This window comes from Rhinichthys klamathensis, unplaced genomic scaffold, assembly GCF_029890125.1.
Source record: "Rhinichthys klamathensis goyatoka isolate OS25496 unplaced genomic scaffold, OSU_Roscu_1.1 h1tg000059l_1, whole genome shotgun sequence".
Lineage (NCBI taxonomy): Eukaryota > Metazoa > Chordata > Actinopteri > Cypriniformes > Leuciscidae > Rhinichthys > Rhinichthys klamathensis.
In genome coordinates, this window is record NW_026606604.1 from 640,001 (window position 1) to 658,960 (window position 18,960).

The 18,960-nt window shown below is 37.5% G+C and overlaps 1 protein-coding gene across 3 annotated transcripts in view; it reads left to right on the plus strand.

The window, feature by feature from the left end:
• The window catches only part of LOC130083813 (centrosome and spindle pole-associated protein 1), a 20,389-nt gene extending 1,675 nt beyond the window's left edge, over window positions 1-18,714 (plus strand). The window contains exons 5-29 of one of the 3 annotated variants that reach the window (XM_056248825.1): window positions 674-769; window positions 951-1,276; window positions 3,936-4,015; window positions 4,094-4,190; window positions 4,281-4,338; window positions 5,013-5,252; window positions 5,292-5,362; window positions 5,537-5,655; window positions 5,784-5,859; window positions 6,065-6,176; window positions 7,071-7,218; window positions 8,733-8,840; window positions 9,172-9,293; window positions 9,382-9,531; window positions 10,121-10,264; window positions 10,369-10,476; window positions 10,647-10,713; window positions 10,803-10,929; window positions 11,185-11,324; window positions 12,981-13,118; window positions 14,271-14,314; window positions 14,453-14,516; window positions 15,572-15,654; window positions 17,594-17,744; window positions 18,003-18,714. In XM_056248825.1, the coding sequence (XP_056104800.1) occupies window positions 674-769; window positions 951-1,276; window positions 3,936-4,015; window positions 4,094-4,190; window positions 4,281-4,338; window positions 5,013-5,252; window positions 5,292-5,362; window positions 5,537-5,655; window positions 5,784-5,859; window positions 6,065-6,176; window positions 7,071-7,218; window positions 8,733-8,840; window positions 9,172-9,293; window positions 9,382-9,531; window positions 10,121-10,264; window positions 10,369-10,476; window positions 10,647-10,713; window positions 10,803-10,929; window positions 11,185-11,324; window positions 12,981-13,118; window positions 14,271-14,314; window positions 14,453-14,516; window positions 15,572-15,654; window positions 17,594-17,744; window positions 18,003-18,208 (3,075 nt within the window). In that variant the 3' untranslated portion in view covers window positions 18,209-18,714. Of the gene's footprint in view, window positions 1-673; window positions 770-950; window positions 1,277-3,935; window positions 4,016-4,093; window positions 4,191-4,280; window positions 4,339-5,012; window positions 5,363-5,536; window positions 5,656-5,774; window positions 5,860-6,064; window positions 6,177-7,070; window positions 7,219-8,732; window positions 8,841-9,171; window positions 9,294-9,381; window positions 9,532-10,120; window positions 10,265-10,368; window positions 10,477-10,646; window positions 10,714-10,802; window positions 10,930-11,184; window positions 11,325-12,980; window positions 13,119-14,270; window positions 14,315-14,452; window positions 14,517-15,571; window positions 15,655-17,593; window positions 17,745-18,002 lie in introns of all 3 variants that reach the window. The other 2 variants (XM_056248826.1, XM_056248824.1) reach the window with 2 other exon arrangements.
• Window positions 18,715-18,960: the final 246 nt, after the last annotated feature.

Here is an 18,960-nt window from a genome sequence, read left to right on the forward strand (position 1 = left end):
CTACATTCGCAATGCTGTCATTATAATGTGACCTACCAGCATCAGTTATAAATGTCGCTTCACTGCCATTCACAAATCCTCTCCCGTAGTCTCATGGGATAGTAAAGTGTCCATCCTATGCACCCTTAAGAAGCAGGTCATTTCGGACATAGGCCTACTACTTTTGTCACATACTGTTTTTCGCCTACTACATAGTAGGGAAGTATCTGATTTCGGATGCAGCCTCTGTTTAGTTCCTGTCTCTAATAAGCCCCTCCATCCAGAAAGCACAATGTGCTCTAATTGGTCGGCTGGACCAGTGTGTTGTAATTCGTCAATCACTTTGAACATGTTTTGGAAATGTCACACTCACACCCCTTACCATAACCGCAAGTTTCAACATGCTACTAATGCAACTCAAACAGGCCCCGCCCCTTTTTTGCTTATGCCATGGGTGGGAATTATTTAAATGAGGAATATTGTGACGTGTACATATCTGGAAGAAAACTCAAGACTACAATCCAGGCGTTTCAAGGACAGTGCTTACTGTCCCTTTAAAGTGGACTTTGTTCTTTATAATTTTGCAGTCCTTTTTCATTCTCGAACAGCAACTACAGATTGTGTACGCTACAGATTAAAAAGCATAATAGGTCTTCTTTAATGTAACGGTTTTGTCTTTTATGAATCTACCCAGGAAAAGCTGCAAGATGAGAGAAACAAGGAGTATAATCTGTTTCTCCGAGGGCAAGAGGGAGCACAGAAAATAGGGAAAACTTCAAGTACTCCACAGGTTTGATTTAAATGAAATAAAACTCTATATTGTTGTGATATGTTCTATACAGCAACACTAGGAATAAATAAACTTCACAAATGTCTTATTGAACCACAATTTAAGCTTTTTTAAAACTCTGTTGACTTGAAACTTGCCTTGAATCCTCTGATTCTCAGCATATGTTGATTGTTTCTGTCAGGCCCTGGAGAGAGATGGTTTTGGCTCTATTACTCCAAAGTACCCAGCTGATTCTCCAGAGGTACGAGTGCAAAGGGGCATTCAGGGCCCAGAGAACATTGTGTTCTCAAGGAGGGATGTTGCCACTCTAACTGAGCCCACTTCCGGAGTGCCTAAGGTATCAAGGCCACGGAGACAGTGGGTAGAGACGCCAGATCGCTGGGAAGGCCCTCACCGAGATCACACCAGTTCTGATGAGGAGATAGAACTCCTAGAGAAGGAAAGGCTTAGAAACATACAGGAAGACACTGGTGCAAACAGGAGAGGAGGAAAAGACAGCTCACACAGGTGCATCTTACAAGTTCTCTCTTCCACTTTCTGTTTATTCTGCTGGCACTCAGAAGTTGATCTGGTTATATTTTAGGAAGCATTATAAGAATAATATTCTTGAGGGACTTCCATCTCAAGTTAATATAGGTTATAATTAGGCCCATGTGGAACTCCGACGAAAGCTCCATGGATTGGCACACAATTAGGACTGGGTGATATGGCCAAAAATATTATCACAATTTTTTTTTTTTTCACAATATAGATATTTATTATGATATTAATTTACTATTAATGGGGAAGGAAATGCTTTCCACATATCTGTTAGATCTTGAGAATGAATGTAAACATGTACATTTTTTGTTCTTTTGTTCACAATTAGACTAAACTCCATAGAGTTTAGCCTAATTACTTCAGGGGCCTTTTACTTCAGGGGCCCATGACATCCATTTTATTTTATTTAGAGAGGATCAATTTAGTTATATTAATGGATGTTGTAATTTTATGTTGTAATTTTCACTGTCTTCATTTAATTTTATTTTTTCCATTTAATTTTTTTGGAGGGATTCTGTGTTTTATGATTTAATACAAATGTATATAAACTTTAACAGTTTAATCAAGCCTTTAAAATGTAATCAAATGAAAATATAACAATTAATTTACATCAAAACATTGCATGTTTAATTTTGGTCGAATAAGATGCTGCACAACAGAACAGTATAAATTTAAAATGAAAATGGATGAAAAAATATTTTGGTTGTATGATATTCTTTAGAAATAATAATAATATTATTAGTATTACTTTGAGAAGTACATTTTAGTATACAGTAATAATATATTTGTGTCATAATTTCTTGAAGTTAAACCGAACTTTTATTTTCAGTTTTGGTGTGCTTGACGGTTGTTTTTCCTCAAATGAAAAGGTGAAAAGCTTGTGAAGTGACTCTCAAAGCAGCTCTGGAGATAAAGTTCATGTCGTTTTCATATATTGAGACGGCACACGTTTTAAACACTGTGAACGTCACGTGTGTAAGTGAATGAACGGCGTGGTTTCGTCTGATACACAAACTCAGAGACTTTAAATCACTTATTAGCGACATGCACTGACCGGCTGTTGTCACGTTTATTTCTGCTGTGTGATAGGCTGTTTTATCCATATCGAGTAAAAATGTCCAGAGCGTATCAGTCATTGACGTAAATTTTATCGCAATCTCGATATGATATAGTTTATCGCCCAGCCCTACACACAATATTAGTGCTCGTCATTCACAAAATGTACCATGTAATTCAGCCCCATGCATTAATAGATTTTACGCTGTTGCTTACATAAAAAGTAAAAATATTTTTGGTTTAGTTAATAAATTAATTATATAGACCTAAATAATTAGTTAATAAATAAATAATTAACAAAAAAAATCAAATCAATATTTAATGTCCATCTTCCATTGTCTTTAACAAACACAAATTTTGGGCTCAGTAAGATTTTTGAATGAAAAATTGTTTTTGAAAGAAGTGTCTTATGTTACAAAGGTTGCATTTATTTGATAAAAAATACAGTACAAACAGCAATATTGTGAAATATTATTATAATTTAAAATAACACATTTTTTATTTTGATATATTTTAAAATGTAACTTATTCCAGGGATGATGAGAACTTAAATTTCCAGAAGCCATCACTCCAGTTTTCAGTGTCACACGATCCTTCAGAAATCATTCTTTAATGTCACTTTTGATCAATTTAATGCTTTTGCTGAATTTTACTGACTTGAATTTTTTCAAAAGTAGTGCAAATATAATGCATACATGGAAAGAAGATGGTTTAAGCAGGAAAAAAAGCTTACATTTGTTTTTGCAATAAAAAAAAGACCATTTGCAGATGGTGTTTTTCACAACTTCTTAGAAGACATCTGTGAAAAATAACGATCATCACCATAGCAACATTCGAATAAAAATAGCTTAAACAGATGAAGAGCCAAATATAAACCAATATAGAAAGTAGAAGGGTTGCACACAGTTTTAGATATGTTAAATTTGACATCTTACCCAGACACAGTTAATGCAGCTGTCACCAGAAGAATAGACAGACCCTGACAGCACATCAACTCAAGTACTGATCTGCAATTAGAGTAATTGGGGTATAAAGCCAGCTTTACTTTCAGTGAAAGGAACTTATTTCACCTTACTTTCGGTGAAAATAAAACTGCAGTGAATCAAGTAGCCAAAGTGGTAATTACTCTAGCAGGAGTCTGTATTATATAAACCCTCCTTTCAATTTTCTGGCTTTTGAGTCTGCCTGTGCCGGAAAAAAATAATCGAAAGATGTGATGGTTTTCAGCCTTAATTTAGTAGATTTAACTATTGAGTCAATGAGAATTTACCTATTAAGTCTGAGGGTTTCTAACAATGCAGAGACAGGAAACGCTGAGTTTGCTGTGTTGGAAAGTTGTATCGACTGGATTTATTGTCCATTCTATCAGTGGGATTGTATTGATTGGTGTTGATGGGGAGGCTCAAAGCATCTGATGGATCTGCAGCCAGGCTCTTTAATCCTGTGTATGTGTGTGTGTGACGTAATGGTTTGGCCAGAGCTGCAGAGATCAGGGTGTGTTTTTAGTGTAAGACACTGGATGGAGTTTTATAGTTTTTTTTTTTTTTTGCTTTGTGTGATTTTAATGTAGTCTACAAGCACCGACTCGAGCGCAACACAGATCTGTAAGCGAGCAGAACATGACAGAGTTTGCTACTGGACTCATGATTGGTAAGGTCAAATCAAACTTTATTTACAGTATATATAAAAATGTGTCTGTGATTTGTAACCTGTGACTGGGTCGTATAGGTGCTGCTGAAGGGGACGAGGCCTCTAAGAGCAGGAAGCAACGCTACAAACTTGAGCTGCTACAGCAAATAGCCGAAAAAGAGATGAACAAAAGAAAGTGAGAAATGATTTGATGATTGTGGGTATTTGAATTAAAATCTTTCAGGGCACAAATATTCACTTGACCATCTAAACTCAAATTATACAGGGAAAAGGAGCTTGAGTTGAGAGTGGCTGCAACAGGCGCTGTTGATCCTGAAAAAAAGGTGAAGGTCGTCAGATTTTCAATCTTTGATAAGTCATTGTTTTACATTTTTATAAACATGGTTTTATACTTTATATTTTGTAAAAATATGTGACATTTAGGAAGTACATCTAGAAATGTTTAAATGACTTTTTATGTAATGAAGATTTCATGACATTAAAGAGTAAGAATATATTTAGCATAAATATTCTACGAAAAAGAAAATTAAGCCCATTTTATGCTAAATATTTATTATATAGTATATTTTTTTATTTTGTCTTCAAATCCTTTGAGTTGTCATAAAAATGAATTTATGAGTTTAAAAATGTGCTTCCATAATGAAATAGAAAAAATAATTCTGTCATTATTTACTCAGCCTCATGTTGTTTTAAACCCATATGCTGTTATTTTTCTGGGGAAGTAGAAATATTTAAAGAAGCTTTCTGCAGCTTTTGTTTTACATAATCTAAATTGGTTAAGATGATCAATGAATCATTTTGTCCTATTCCTCACACAGAGCTATCGTATGGCTTTAGAAGACTTGTAATATAGCGTTCAACTTCTTTCACTTTGGAACTTGACAGAATTTGAGATTGACCCAGTAGCCTGGGCTTTGAGACACATTTTCACTGCAGCCATAGCTATGCAACAACTGTTGTGCTCCTATTTACAGTCATATCACCTTGTTTCCCACAGGCAGACCGAATCAGACAATTTGGTGCCATGACCCAGGAATACGAGGACAGGAGAAGGGATGTGCCTTACCAACCAGGGCTGGGTCTTGGGGTCTTCGGGGCCGACTCTGCTAGGCGGCTCAAAGAAGAGAAACTTCCACAAGCACCAAGAGAGAGAGCACCTCCCGAGAGACCTCGCGTTGCTTTCCAGTCCCCGTCTCTGGACCACAGCACTGTCTTAAGCCGACTGGCTAACACATCAGGCCTTGGTCTGGAGGCTCGAGCAGGGTTTGGGGCCAATGGTGCAACCACTGTTACTGAAGACAAACACAGAAGCCTCTCAAGAACCCTGGGGGAGATAGTTGGCCCAAGGTTTGTGTTAGATCTTGTGTTATGTTCTTAGATTTTGCACTGAAACAACAATTGTACTGAATTAACAACATAAAGAAAAAACAAAAGTGAAAGTATTTAATAATATGCCTCAATAATACTATATACACAGTTTTGTTGCATATTTAAAGAAATATTTCTGTTCTCTGATGTCAGAATTACAGGTGTGCATCCTCCTTTGGGTCCCTCCATCCCTGACTCCTATCAAACGCCTTATGATAATGCATATTACTATTATGGAGCCAGAAATCCTCTAGACCCCAATCTGGCCTACTGTGAGTGGCCTATCTTTGCTTTAGCATTCTAGCTTGGATTCCCTGACTATTTCGTGATTAAATATAGCTGCTGAATCCCTGTTTAATATGATGTTTTTGTGTGTGTGTGTGTGTGTTAGATGGACCAGCAGGGGGACAACACTCACACATCCCTCCAGAAGCACATTGGCCCGTTCTGCAGCCTCCCTCTGGAGGCCTTACACAGTAGACACATGTTTTCATACTTAACTTCCATATTGAAATGACAAAACAAAATAAATACTGTGGAAATATGAATTTCTAAATAGATTTATAATGTTTGAGTTGCTTTTTTAATGGCAAGTTTAGTTGAGGTATCAGTTGGGGAAACATTTATTCAGATATACCAGAATATAATATAATAACAGAATGCTCATCTGTCTCTCCATAGACCGATCAGCCATGCTGGAGTTGTTCCCTCAGAACCAGCGTTCTTTTCTTCCAAGAGGCTGCAGCAGCCCAAGGAAAGTGCGGGTAGCTATCAGGAAGCCCTTAAGCAGCAGGTACTTTCACAATATTTTATGCTGTGCTATAGAAAGGGTCCAAATGAATTATTTAAATTCCCCTATCAGTAACAGCGTTACACAGCTTTACATTTGAATGATTTAATAAATAAAAATGACTACATAATTTGTATGTTGTACATTGTAGGATTTTAATTGTTATATACAGTTTAGAGAGTCAAAAACTCTAACATGGGACAAGCCAAAAGCATTAAGTCATTTAAAGTTTAGTCATTTAGTTCACCAAAAAATTTAATTTCTGTCATTAATTACTCACCCTCATGTCTTTCAAAACCTGGAAGACTTTTGTTCATCTTTGGAACACAAATGAATATATTTTTAATAAAATCTGAGGCAGTTATTAAGTTCCTCAGGGGAACTTTATACTGTAAGATATTTCAGATAGCTGGAAAGATGTTTGTTAAACTGCCTGGTTGTAAGATCATTGAGTCTGAAATGGTGCAGTGAAGGGTTTGAAGACGGATGGCCTTGAATGCTAGTGAGTTCCCCACGAACTTCAGCAGTCTGACAGGAAGAGATCAGAGCAGAATACACTATTTCCAAAGGTAAAGGGAATCTAGAGGCAGATCAGGGTTACGATCAGAAGTGGTTAACTGAAAGTTTGAACTTTTCTTCTCAGAGGTTACTTTTAAAGTCTGATTAAATGTTGAGTAATACTACTACTTTGATTTTTTCCAGCAATTTTCCCGGTACCCAACTCTTCCATTTAGTTTATTTGTAGTTTGAAGAGCAAAACAAAAACATGAATATTTCAGTTTTTTTATTTGTCAAAAGAGGGCAGATAAGATTTTAACTTTTTTTCTTGTCTGAAAAACAAACCAGATGATGCACTGTGTGAACAAAGCCTAATTGTCAAAATTTTATGGAGCACAGATTCAAGAACGACAGCAGAGACGGTATCATGAGAAGCTGGAAAAAGAGCTGTATGACGCCAAAATAGAGGCTGAGATGAAGGCTTACGAGCCCTGGGGACGAGCAGGAGGAGGAGCCCCTCTTAGAGACGATCATGGAAATCTCATCAGTACGCATGCAGAGATCACACTCACTCAGTCCAGTCAGCTGCAATCACTGCAGATAATTAATAAGGTTTTAATTAGTGCAATCCACAAATGGTGGACTATTAGTGGGAGTATTACAAAAACCTTTTTTTATTGTTTACATACCCTTTGTGAATCTGCAAGATATTAATCAAATACTAATGCATTTTTTTATTGTTTTATTTAGAACTGCTCTAAAATTATTTGACACAGATATTTATATGTATCAGGGTTCTTATGGTCATGGAAATCAAGAAAATCAAGGAATAATCATGAGTATTCCTTTCCTATAGTGAATATTGATTTTGTTTTTCTAGCTTTGCTCCACTCAGAAATATCTCATTAGCTAGAGATGTTCTTTGTGAGTGAAAACCTTACCCAGTAATCATGAATGACTGTAAAAATGTAAACATCATAATGTAAAAATTTAATTGGTCAAAAGATGTGGGAACCCTGATATATTCAACAAGTCAAGTGAGGCACTTACACAAAAACACAGAAGTCTACAAACAGTCATTGATGCTTATTAGGGTTCAGTATACTTAAATATTTGTTATTCAGTTTCTTCAGGACAATAGTGAATATAATCTTTTTTTAAATGCTAATTTATATTCATGTAAATGCAACAATGGGTATGTAAAATTATGAACACAACTATATAGTGTAGTTATGTAACTTAAATGCACTACCATTCAAAAGTTTGGTGTCGTGTGTACACACGCACACACACACACACACACACACATATATATATATATATATATAAATATAATATTATATATACACATATATTATGTAGACAAAAACTTTTATGTTAGATGTGATTAATCACAATTAATTGATTTGACAGCACTTTTCTATTTCAAATAAATGCTGTTTTATACTTTTTCTATTCATCAAAGAATCCTGGACATTTTTTTTTATTAGATTAATTAATCGCCACATCCTGTAATTATATTTATACACACACTGTTAACCATTAAGCAGCACAACTGTTCATAATAATAACAAATGTTTCTTTAGCAACAAATCAGTATATTGCAATGATTTCTGAAGGATCACGTGACAGTGAAGACTGGAGTAATGATGCTGAAAATACAGCTTTGCCATCACAAATTACATTTTAAAACATTAAAATAGAAAACCATTATTTTAAACCACTGTTTAATTGTATTTTGATCAAATAAATGCAGTCTTGGTAAGCATACGAGACTTCTTTCAAAAACATTTTAAAAACCTTACCGACCCCAAAATGTTTAATGGTTTTGTAAATCCCAGTCATGATCCCACTTATAGCTCAGTGTCAGTTGATTCAGAAATTTTGGTCTGGAATTGAGAGCTAGCAATCTTCACGGAAAACAATTAATACATTTGTATTGTTTTTCAGTCTATGCTATATTTTTACAGTCATACTGATACTGAAATTTTGTGGTATCAATCATAGTGATTTTATTTATTATCACAGTAATTCAATCATAGTCATGTTTCTGTGTTTCAGGTGATTTGAAACAAATGCATAAATCAAATGTGGACGCTTATGATTCCGGAGGCAGAGTAGCCCAGATTCCAGTGGCTACTAAGACAGAAACTTCACCTAATGCATCAAGTAACTGTGGCCATGAAATTACAATTTGTCTCACAATCAGAAAAGTGGAATAGAACTTTAAATATCTGTAATGACTTAGAGTAGGTTTTCAGCCAGTGGTCAAAGAAGGTACTGCATAGGGTACTTCTAAATAAAATATATAGAAATTTGGTAAAATATATATTTTTATATTTGTAAAATTTATTTATATTTAATTAAAAATAAATATAAAAATGTATAAAAAATATTAAAGCTTCTGACTTTGATTGTGGATATTATCATCAAGCCTTTTAGAAGCTAAAAATAAAATACCTTTCCGAACACTCTATCCAAATCCTTTCTACCCCTGTAGAGCCTGCAGGTCTTTCCTCTTCTCAGCCACCTGTACAAGCACGGGGTAAACTTTTCAACGAACTGCCCACTCCACAACAGCTCCATGACCAGGAATTGTACAAGGATTGTTTGAAACAACAGGTACTTGCCTCATTCAGTCACCTTTGTATAATGTTGTCTGTGCTTTTGGCCTGCCATTTCACTTTGTTATCATCTTTGGGATGAACAGATCGAGGCAAAGAGGAGAAAAGAGGCAGAAGAGAGGGAGCAGAGCCGGCTCGAGGACGAGAAAGAAGAGAGGCGGCTTGCCGAACAGCGAGCTCGGATCGAAAGAGAGTATGAGGAAGAGCAGGAGAGGAAACGTCAGAAAGAGAAAGAGGTTCTTTGCTGTCATATTATATGGATCCCAAAAAGTGCTTGCTGAAAGGAAGATGTATTCACTTTGAAGTGCTGGTCTTCAACCAGATTGAACATATGAGTATGTAATGAAATAGTCAATACTCTAAAGGCTTTAACACACCCTTATAATCCCCAACAAACAGCTACTTTTGAGGCCGTCAATGAATAAAAAAATTTGATTTTTACCCCCATAATTGGAGGAGTTACAGCATCTACCAGCAGGGGCTAACTGGACCATGCTTGCTAAATCTGAGCCCTTGACCTAAAAACAAACAAACAAACTTCTATTGTCAATTGTGTAGCGGTGTATAAAGCACAGCTCACACAAACCAAGCAGCTTTGTGTTTGTCAGCTCGACAAATTGATGTGGCCAACTTGAAAGTAAGAGAAATCTACGTGGGGAACTTTTATGCCCTCATGTGAAGCTCCAAATCGTGAATATTCCTACTGCAATGACTGGATTTCACATGCAAAATTTCACAGAGTAACTGTAAATATGACCGCACCTTGCGTTGAAAGAAAGTTACAGTCTCACGGGATATGCTTCCTTTCTGTCATCTATTTTACAGCATATAGCCAAAAATGGGGAGTTGATCAGGCAAGCCGAAGAGCGCCGTAAAGAGGCTGAAAAACTGAAGAAAGAAGAGGAGGAGAAAGAGAACGAAGCCCTGAGGAAGAGACACGATAGAGAGAAGCAGACACATCTGAAGGAGGTGAAGGGTCCACATTATCATGTCTGTTACATTTGTTCATAAGGCTTTTACCTCAAGCCAAACATCCTTTTCTGTGCTGACAAATCATTCTCAAATACCAAAAGGTCCACAGGGCACCGTCACCACCCCTACCAGCCTTGCAGAAGATACAACGTAAGCAGATTCCTAGACCTCCGTCGGCGGAGAGCCACCGCTCTTCTGCAACTGTGTCTGTGAGTGACACACCTGCACACAATTATATCATGCTTTACTTGCCGTTTAGACGGCAACGCTTGGGTGTTTTCCTCAATTATGGGCACACTAGTGAGAGTGTGAAAAGTGTTTATTTTCTAGTTTAATTTGTTCTCTAACAATGTTTTCCCCTCTGTCTGTTTTCAATTAGATGCGCTCGATGTCAGCACCACATTCTCCCCCGGTGCCTGCCCGCAGGAACGAGATCAGGGCCACAGGTAACTCATATCACCGCTTGTACTCTAGCCATCAGAGCTATAAAGGACAAAGTCCCTGAACTCAACTGTATACTGTCTTTTTATTTCAGAAGAAAAGCAGACGGTGATCAGGGAGTTATCAGCCTTGCGTAGGCAGCTGCGGAGCGAACAGAGACGTCTGGAGGGACAGTTAATGCAGTCCAACGAAAACGACCACATCCCTCCCGTTCATGGCAGGTACGGTAATAAACAAACATACTGCACCGACACATTCAGAACACGTGTCTTTAATGAAGCTCATTTCCATCCACAAACATAATTATGTATATTTCACTGGTGTTCCTATTTATTTGGTAAGTAGCCATGTAGTAAATGGGATAATGTACAGTCAACAGGTCAATATTTCAAAATAAACCCCTTCAGAATGATGTACCTGATCATCCTGTCATGGTTTGTCTTGTCATCATGACCCTCTGACTGTACATTGAACAGGCCAAGAGAACTTCTCCGGGAGGATGGTTTTGAAGTGGCAAGACTACGCAGACAAGTACCCAGCAGGAGGCCGGCTTCCCACACCACTGCAGCAACCAACATGCACAACCTACAAGATTTTAATCATCTGAAGTACAGAGGTAAATGTCACACCGAGTTTCCTGTCTTTTGCTTGGAAAACGTCTGCAGAACTCTTCAATGGGCCTGTAATTTCACTCAAAAAGACTCGTCACAGGCGTGATGGCTCCCGAAATCCCATTCACCAGCCTTTATTACCTTCACATATCCACCAACAGCCGCACTCATTTCCTGTTGCTCACGCTCTGATCCTTTGTTAGCTTCAGTGTAACATCAAAAAACTGCCATCTGCTCTCCAAATAGCCAAATATCTCCAAAAAGTCACACTTTAACACACTGGCTAAATGAGTTCAGTGAGATACCACTTGCCAAGATGGCCGCTATGTTGACTGACTTGCCTTAAATGGATTTTAGGTTTTAGCCTTTTAAGCTAAACTTTTAGATTCAGAATGATGGATCTGATGGATGGATGGATGGATGGATAAATGGATCTTATGGATGGATGGATCTTATGAATGGATGGATGAAGTTAATAAAAAGTATCCTTTGGTAATCACTTGGTGTTGTTGTTAGTTAACTAAAACTACTAATAATTTTTTTTGTTAATTGAAATTAAGCTGAAAATAACATTTTAATATTAGATTAAAAAAAAGAAAATTAGAAATGTAGCATTGTAAGCTAACTTAAGCTAAATGATATTTTTAAGTTGAAGTACTAAAATGACTTAACTAAAACTGAAATGGTTATTAATGAAAGAAATAGAAAGATATACAATAGTCAACATTTGAAGTGGATCAAAACCTTTCATCAAAGTTATACATGTATTTTGAGCAATACCCGTTCTTGTCTTAGGACAACTTTGATGAACTTTTTTGATCCACTTCAAATGTTGACTACTGTATATAAAAAGATGAATAAAAACGACAAACATAACAAAATGACTAAACCTTGAAATAAAAAAGTCAAATAACCAAAAGTTCAAAATAAAATCCAATTCAAAATATTAATAAATGCTATACTAGTATATAAATAAAATATCACTTTTAGATCTAGGCAATAGACATTTTGTCTGGGTTATTGGCGTAGACGCGAATAGAGAAGTTAAAGATTAAACAGGAGGATATCATTGTAGCTAGTGTGAATTATCGTTGGAATTTAAATTTGAGGCTTAAAATTAATTACTCTTGGATCCCAAGAGCAAAAACCTGGATGGTGTTGAGTGAAAGCTGCATTATTTTACATCCGATGTCCTGATGCTAATGTGTTTTCCTAGAGGAATGTCTGTGTTTCATGTCCCTTTGGAAGTCTTTTAACCTTCTCCTCTGCTCAGAAGATGGATTCATCAGCTCTCCCTCTCATCCTCTCACCCCATGGGTTGAATGGTCGTATCAGTCATCAAACCCCCCAGCAGGAGAGAAATGAGTAGCGTCTCTGTGAGCCGTGACTCAGTGCCTGGCTCCATGCCCTTGCTTTGTCATGCTCTATTTTCAGCTCTGATTCCCTCTCTACATTTGTGTGAAAGCTGGTTTGGCCATGGCAGAGCTGCTGTTCTCCTGTCATGTATGATGGACAACACTGATTTGCAATATGAGTCTGTGTTTTCTGTGATTGGATTATATGTGTCCATATCTGTATTCAACATCCCTGCATTATCTGTCAGTGATGCTGTAGTCCTGGAGGAGAGGTTGACTCTTATCTGTGTGTGTTTGTGTTATCAGAAGGTGCATCCCGTGAGGAGGTGCGGCAGGCGTATCCAGACCCCCCCAGTGATGATCACAGTCTAGATATCCAGCAACAGGCTCTGTTACGACACCAGCAACGAACCATCAACAGCCTGAGGAGGGGCAAAGCTGCTGGTCAGTCTGTTTGTGAGGGATGGGCTTTTTTGATGTCTATTTTGGTATATAATATATAAATATAGTTGCAAGAAAAAGTATCTGAACCCCTTGCAGAATCTGTGAAAATGTGAATAATTTGAACAAAATAAGAGAGATACATACAAAATGCTTGTTATTTTTTATTTAGTACTGTCCTGAATAAGATATTTTACATAAATTTTTTACATTTACAGTTTACATTTACTGAATTTATTAAAATGACCCCGTTCAAAAGTTTATGAACCATTGATTCTTAATACGGTGTCGTTACCTGGATGATCCACGACTGTTTTTTGTTTTGTTTTGTGATGGTTGTTCTTGAGTCCCCTGTTTGTCATGAGCAGTTAAACTGCCCAATGTTCTTCAGAAAAATCCTCCAGGTCAAGCAAATTCTTCAGTTTTCCAGCATGTTTTGCATATTTGAACCCTTTCCAGCAGTGACTGTATGATTTTGAGATTTATCTTTTCACAAGGACAACTGAGGGACTCAAACACAACTATTAAAAAAGGTTCAAACATTCACTTATGCTCCGGAAGGAAACGTACAATTTGGCTGAGAAATTACCCCCAAAAGATTATTGTGTTAAATGGGAAAAGCATCAAATATTCATTACAAAAAATAGCTTTTTTTTGTTGATTCAATATAGAATTTATTACACAAACTTTAAGGCTTCAATGGCCATGAGGGTGAGTAAATGATGACATCATTTTAATTTTTGAGAGAACTATACTTTTAATGTTTTTTTTTTTCTATGGAAATATGAAGTGATACTAAGTCATTGAGTTGATTCATTCAAACAGCTGATTCATTCAAGAATTAAGAGTAAATTTGAGTCAATTGCTCTCTTTATGAATGAACCATTGAATCATTGGTTCACCTGATTAATTCGTTCAAAATGCATTTATTCAGAAACGTATAATATATATACTACTGGCCAAAATTTTAGGGTCAGGAATTAATACTTTTATTCAGCAAGGATGTATTAAATTGATCAAAAGTGACAGTAAAAACAAAAAAAAAATATATATATATAACATATATGTTTTTAGCATTTATTGAATATATGAATATAAAATTAAAAATTAAATCTAAAAAAAATTGTGAACTCATACCTGTATTCCCCTGGGCAGATTACTTTGATGTGGTGTCTTCAGGACAGCAGCATCATAAGCAGGTATGTCTATAAAAAGGTCTACTTTTTTTTGTGACTCATTTTTTCCTGAGCCCTTAAAGGGTATCTGCACTCCGTTAGCACTGTCTGACGGTTCTGGCTATTGACTTGACGTCTTTATTGATGTGTTTATTACCCCAGAGGCTGAATTCTGCAGAGGACCAAGGCAGACGCTTGCTGTTAGACTCAGAGAGCGCCTTTATTGGTAAGTTCCTCTAAAATGAAAAACGGAGGGAAGCCTTTTATTCACCAACGTGACACAAATGCTTTTTCACATGAAAAGTTTAGACTTCTAGATTACATTTAAGTTACACCCACCAGCATATATACATATGGGTAAGATTACCCCAAAATACTGACCCTCGTGTGGTTCCAAACCTGCATGACTTTTTCCTTTTTGAATAAGAAATAGTTTTGAAAGAATGGAAGTCCATGGTAACCAAAACTGCTTGGTTACCAACATTCTTCAAAATCTCTTTTGTGTTAAACAGAAGAAAGGACATCATACATATGTATACTAACATATTCTGCCATTAATTATTTTGATATATTTGTAAAGCCCATACTTCCAAAAAGGTCTTCAGAAACTGAAATGAAATCTCGCCAGGGCTTTAACACATAAGTTGAGTTACATTGCTTGTCTGCAACACAGTCTCAGTGATATGCAAGATCCTATTCCCCTGCAAAATTGTATCCTACAATTATGCCTGTTAGAAATCACATTCTTGTGATATTTAGTTCTTTAGATCATTTTTTATTTGACCATTTAGCTTAAGTAATATAATCTGATATGTCATTTAAAAAACACTTAAGGGGTACATTAGAGTTGGGGCATATCGATCAACATAATTTAGAAACAATAGGCGTCTATGGGAAGTATAGGGGTGTGTGTGTGTCAGTATGAGCAGCAGACAATGCGTGACACCACCGTCAGACAGCTGCTGTCACTGCCAGCAGGGACGGAGGACAGCTAGTGTGACAGCTATGAACACCAGACAGAAGAGAGATTGACTCGGGGGTGAGGATAATGCCTGTCCTCACAGCAGCGCCCCAGAGAGATCAGCAGTCACCTTGTAAATGAGTTCCCAAAACAGTCTCGGTCTCATTCATTAAATGCCTTTTCATTTGCTCAGTTTCAATTACCAAGCTTTGATTGCTTGAATCGTGCATGTTTGAGCTCGAGAGAGAGGAAGGCCTGCAGAGCCTGCTGTTCCTGAACGTTTGTCGGCTGTAAATAACCAATCAGTTGTTTCTACACAGACCCCAGTGGCGATTCATTCCGTCTCCAATCCAGGCGTGACCAGAGAGCGAGACCGGCAGTTAGGAAGGCAGACATCTCTGGTGTAAGAGACCCTTGTTGTACACAACTACATCCTCACTTGACCAAGGCAAAGTCATTAGCTCTGTTCCAAAACTTTGTACTTCGTACATGAGCAGCTTCCTTCCAAGGGGATATTCAAGCAGCACACATTGCAGTAGAATATGGGGTATATAAGCTGTATCCGAAATCATACACATCCTTACTATAGTAGGTGAAAAACATATGTATAAAGAGTAGTATGTCTGTACTGTGTCTACTACACACATAGAGAATGCAATTCAGCCATAGACTCGTGTTTTTTTTTAAACTTGAGCGTCACGTTTTTAGAAAGGCCTGTCATGTGCGAGACGCTGAAAAAGAGACGATAACACATGGTCAAACATGTCCGCGCTGCTTTTCCATTTTTTTTTCTATGATAGACAGTGCAATGCAAAAATATGCTTCAGTGGAATCTTGTAACTAACTGATCTGGAACGCTCAATATAGGCAAAAATAGTGCTCATCTCGACTCGCAGTTGATTCCATTGGATTAAAGCCCAATTTATACTTCTGCGTCGACCTCCCGCCGTAGGCTGTGTGTAGCGCGCGTACCCTTCGGCGAACCCTGACGTGCACCTCCAAAAATGTAACAACGCATCAATTCTACGCGTACCGCAAGCGCTGTGATTGGTCCGCTAGAACCGGTCCCCGGGTTTCACATGCTCCCTCTGCATGCGTAATTGCGCGCCAAGGCGGACAACGACGCAGAAGTATAAATGAAAACCAACATTGTAGCGTTGGTCTACAATGTTGTGTCTGTAGCATCCAACTCTAGATCACAGATCGTAGAGGCTCCGGCGTAGGTCCGACGCAGAAGTATAAATCAGCCTTAATCCTCTCACAAATATTGTGTAAAATAGTATATTGATACTTAAAGGGATACTCCACTTTTTTTGGAAATAGGCTCATTTTACAACTCCCCAGAGTTAAACTGTTGAGTTTTACCGTTTTTGAATCCATTCAGCCGATCTCCGGTTCTGGCGGTATGTTAGCATAGCTTAGCATACATCATTGAAGTGGACAAGACCATTAGCATTTCTAAAAAAAAAAATGACCAATGAGTTTCGATATTTTTCCTATTTAAAACTTGACTCTTCTGTAGTTACATCGTGCACTAAGACCGACGGAAAATGTAAAGTTGCGATTTTCTAGGCTGATATGGCTATGAACTGTACTCTCATTCCTGCGTAATAATCAAGAAACTTTACTGCCGTACCATGAGTGCAGCAGGCATAATGATATGCAGCAGGCGTAATGATATGACGCAGCGCCTGAAAATAGTTCCGTTGTGTTGACGGAAGGTAGTCTATTTTCAGGCGCTCCGTCATATCATTACGCCTGCTGCACTCAAGGTACATTTTTTTTTTTTAGAAATGCTAATGTTCTTGTCCACTTCAATGATGTATGCTAAGCTATGCTAAAAGTGGTACCGCCAGAACCGGAGATCGGGCGAATGGATTCAAAAAACGGTAAAACTCAACAGTTTAACTCTGGGGGAGTTGTAAAATGAGCCTATTTCCAAAAAAAAGTGGAGTATCCCTTTAAGTGTTGGACAAAGTATTATCTTTGGCTACGTCTGAAATCGCTCAGTACCCTCTCAGTAGGTACTTCTTTGAATAATGCACTGTGAGGGTCATGCTGGCCACAGCAGAATCATGCAGGTCCTATTTAATTTAATATTAATTTGTTTTAATACGGTTTACACAAGCTAGTTTTGTTAATCTCTACTACTAGCGACTGTCTTCTCTGCTAAAGAATATGTGCAGTCTGCCTTAGAATTTGGTCAAAACAAGGTATCTTTGAAGCCTGCCTACTCTTTAGGAGCCTTCCATCAGGTTTTGGAACGGAGCTAGTATTTTTTTTTATTGAATGCATCCACAAAGACTCTGCGCTGAATGACTGTACTTTTGTTTTGTCGATAGGATGTGGTAAACAGGTACACCCGACCTGACAGCGGTCCTGACAGCCAGTCCCTGCACTCGCTAACCAGCGCAGAAATAGAGCGGCTGAGGGAGCGCACAAAGAACAAGATGACATCACTGAGCAACATGAGAGAACACGATTGGAGATCAGGTCAGGAACTCTGGATTTGAATTCTCGCCCAGCCAGACTATTTATAAATGTAGCTTTTTTTTTAAGTGTAAAAAAAAAAAAAAAAAAGAATGCATGAAGCTAGAATAAAACGTTAAAACGGTGGCTGGCAACTTTTTTTTGTTTAAATAACGCTGGCGGCGAAAGAGTTGAATATTTATTGCTATGCTAAACCGTTAGCTTGAAAACACAAACTAGTAGGTCAGAAGCATTGAGAGGTGTATCTTTTGTGCTGTCTAGGGGAAGTGTCAGCTGAGGAAGGGGAGGAGCTATGGCCACAGACTCCTTCAACCAATCGGCGTGTTTCCATTGACACCATTGCCACAGAGCCCTGGTTACGTCCTAGTTCCTCAGATACGCTGAAGAGATTCATGGGCGGTCGCAGGCCATCCAGCCGAAACCATGCAGGCCAGGATTGGGAAGGGCCGTCCACTTATCATGGTTAAATCTCATTCTGAATTCTTAACCAGTTTTGTAACTTTGTATAGCTATTTTATACGTTTATTCAAACGTGTACACATGATGCTCAAGATGAATGTTTACAATTTATCAGTCAAGTTTCTTTTGTTTCCTCTTTGTTTGTAAATTGTTGTGAAATGAAATATTACACTTAGGAAGTTTTGGAACACTTCCTGTAGCATTAAGAGTCTGTTTTTGGAGCATTAATCAAGTCTGTTCCCTCCAGCCAGAGAGTGCAGTCTGGGAGAAATTCACTTTTACTGTGACAGTGTATGAATGTGTAAACGGCATGAATTCTGTTTGTTTGTCAGGTAAGAGATCGGTACTTCCAATGTTGCAATTTGTGTTTCATTTTTAATGATAACTTTACAGAAGATGAATTGTAGGTATATGAGGTTATGCAAGCATATGCAAACTGTATACTTGAAAATTGAAGGTAATGTAATTGAGTCTATTGACTCTTAATAAATAAAATATTTTAAGAATTTTTAAACACTTTGTTCTGTAATGCACTTATTTCAAGTGACATCTGTGGCTAGGTTTAAACTAGGGTTTCAACCATAAAATTGTCTTAGTCGTCATGAAATGGATGTTGCGATTGTCTTTTTTCTCTTCTCATGACGCATATCTGAGTGAAATGGCTTCTCGACCAAGAAAAAATGTAGGGTGGGACTTGATTTTTTCCATTATTTCACTGGATGGTTGTGGTTTAATATTGCTATGACATCATGTGAGTGAC